This window comes from Egretta garzetta, unplaced genomic scaffold, assembly GCF_000687185.1.
Source record: "Egretta garzetta isolate BGI_Z169 unplaced genomic scaffold, ASM68718v1 scaffold598, whole genome shotgun sequence".
Classification (NCBI taxonomy): Eukaryota; Metazoa; Chordata; class Aves; order Pelecaniformes; family Ardeidae; genus Egretta; species Egretta garzetta.
In genome coordinates, this window is record NW_009260621.1 from 3,429,983 (window position 1) to 3,432,146 (window position 2,164).

At 61.4% G+C, this 2,164-nt stretch overlaps 1 protein-coding gene across 1 annotated transcript in view; it reads left to right on the plus strand.

Annotated features, from left to right (window-relative positions):
- Positions 1 to 2,164, plus strand: part of OLFML2B (olfactomedin like 2B) — a 28,320-nt gene that overhangs the window by 23,243 nt on the left and 2,913 nt on the right. The window contains exon 6 of the mRNA XM_035900769.1: positions 1,504 to 1,732. Within this exon, the coding sequence (XP_035756662.1) occupies positions 1,504 to 1,732 (229 nt within the window). The remainder of the gene's footprint in view (positions 1 to 1,503; positions 1,733 to 2,164) is intronic.

Here is a 2,164-nt window from a genome sequence, read left to right on the forward strand (position 1 = left end):
TGATGTCATTGCGGGGCCGGCGGGGAAGTGCTGGGAAACTCGGAGCCTTTGACTAGCAGGGCCTGGGGGCTCGGTAGAGGGACAGCCTGTCGCCCTCCCTCCTGGGGAATTACCCCTCTCCAGCCAGCCCCTGTGCCTGGTGGGCTCTGGGCACAGATTTGGGCATCCTGCTGGCTCTGGCGCCCAGCCCCAAACTGCGGGGGTCCCTGCGGGGTCTGCCCTGCGTGGGGACAGCCTCTGCCAGGGGCAGTGGTTTCGGTGCAGCCACAGAGAGGGGTGGTTTAAGGCCCGCCCAGAGTGTCCTGACCCCCTTGCTGCTTTGGTGGTGCAATCTAGGGTGGCCTCACGCTTCTCTGGTCCTTACTGGGTGGCTACTAGGGCATCCTGCCTCCATCCCAGGGTCCTCTCTGCAGGGGCAAAGGAGGTGTCTGGGGAGGGGGGCAATGGCCGCTGCATCATTTACAGTTCCAAATAGGGGTGCTCTGCCCCTGGGGGTGAGGACAGCCTGCATGTTGTGTCCCCCCCCCAGCAGCTGAGAGCAGGCATTGCGGGTCCTACGTAGGAGCGGGCTCCCCAGACCCCAGCAGGGAGAAGGGTGGGCTCCCATGCACGTGCTGGGGGGCGGCGGGTGGGAAAATGGCACTGACCAGGTGTCATGCCAGCACGCTCTGCTCAGGGTGGGGGGGCCATGCCCCACAGCAGAGGGTGTCCAGCAGTACCCCCAGCCCCTCTCCCCCTGCTCCCCAGGCCGAAACCTGAGCAGGGGCTCTGCTGCCCGCTGGAGGGGAGCCAGCCCAGGCCAGGCAAGAGAGCGAAGCGCGGGGCTTTTATTACCCCGAGTGACCTCATTTCCCGATGTTCCCCTTTCCTTGCTGTTAATTGTGGCCAGGCTGCGAAAGAACGCTGGACCCGTCTTCTCAGCCAAATGGGCACCACTTCAACCTTTGGGCTGTCTTTCCGATTTCCTTTAATGAGGTGAAATCCTTCAGGCATGAGCGGCAGCAGCTGGTGGCTGCTGCAACGCAGGGTTCCCGGTCCCTGCCCCAGGGGGTTCCCTGTCCTGCTGGGAAGGTGCCCTCAGCCCCTCTGCTCTACCAAAGCTTGGTGCCCACCGTGTGCTTGCAAGGGATCAGCCACCAGCACCGGTCCCTGGCATGCAAGGAGGTATCCGGTGGGTGGAGGTGTGGGTGGTTGCCATGAAGGGTGTACCCCACTAACGCTGCCCTGGGGTCCCCCTGCTCTGCCCACACGCCCTGCATCCCCTAGCCCCTGCCTTCTTGAGCACTGAGTCCCAGATTTGCAGGGTGGCAGCAAGGTCAGGCAGAGGCGCCCCTGCTGTCTCTTGGGGGGGTTCCCACAGTGGAAGGGGCTGAGGTTGACCCTGAGAAAGGAGGGAGGGCAAAGCGTCCTACCCAGTGCTGGGCTGGCCAACCTGACCTGCCCTGTCCCCCAAAAGGCGGCCGTTCTGGCTCACCCCGTAACAACCTCCTGCATCTCTTCCAGGGCAAATATGAAGAAAGATTTCTGAAAGATGAAACCATCTCCCAGCAGATCAACTCTGTTGAGTCCTTCCCAGAGCTGCACCTCTCTCCAGAGGATGAGAAGCCCAAGCAGCTTTTGCAGAGGAAGCTGCACGTAAGGAGCCGGCCTCCTTCCAAGCCCACCATTGTCCGAGGGGTCACGTACTACAAAGCCCAGTCCACTGAGTCAGAGAACGACATCGAGGAGCAACGTGAGTTGGGTTTGCAGTCACGTCCAGCAGGATGGCTGGCTGTGTCCCGTAACAAAGCCAGCGTCCGTCCCCCAGTCCTGCCTTGTCCCTTGGGAATGGGTGGGCAAAGCGTGTGGGGCCACCGTGGAGAGGAGGGAGGCAGGAGGAGGTGGGATGGTTGGTACCTCACTGCTGTGCAGCCTCCGAGCCCTGCTTGGGGGAGCAGCGTGGTGCTGTTATTTCATGGAAAATCTCTGGTACTTAAGGAAAGGGGTCACTGCTTTGGTTTAAAACACCCAGCATCAGCACCTTCCCAGAAAGTAAATGCAAGTTTATTACATATGTTAGCCCTGCAGATCCGCCTGCCCCATGACATCCTGGAAGGTTTGTGCAGTGGTCAGGGTGGCAGGAGTGGCTCAGAGCTGTGGCTGGCTGCCCTGCAGCTCAGCAAGC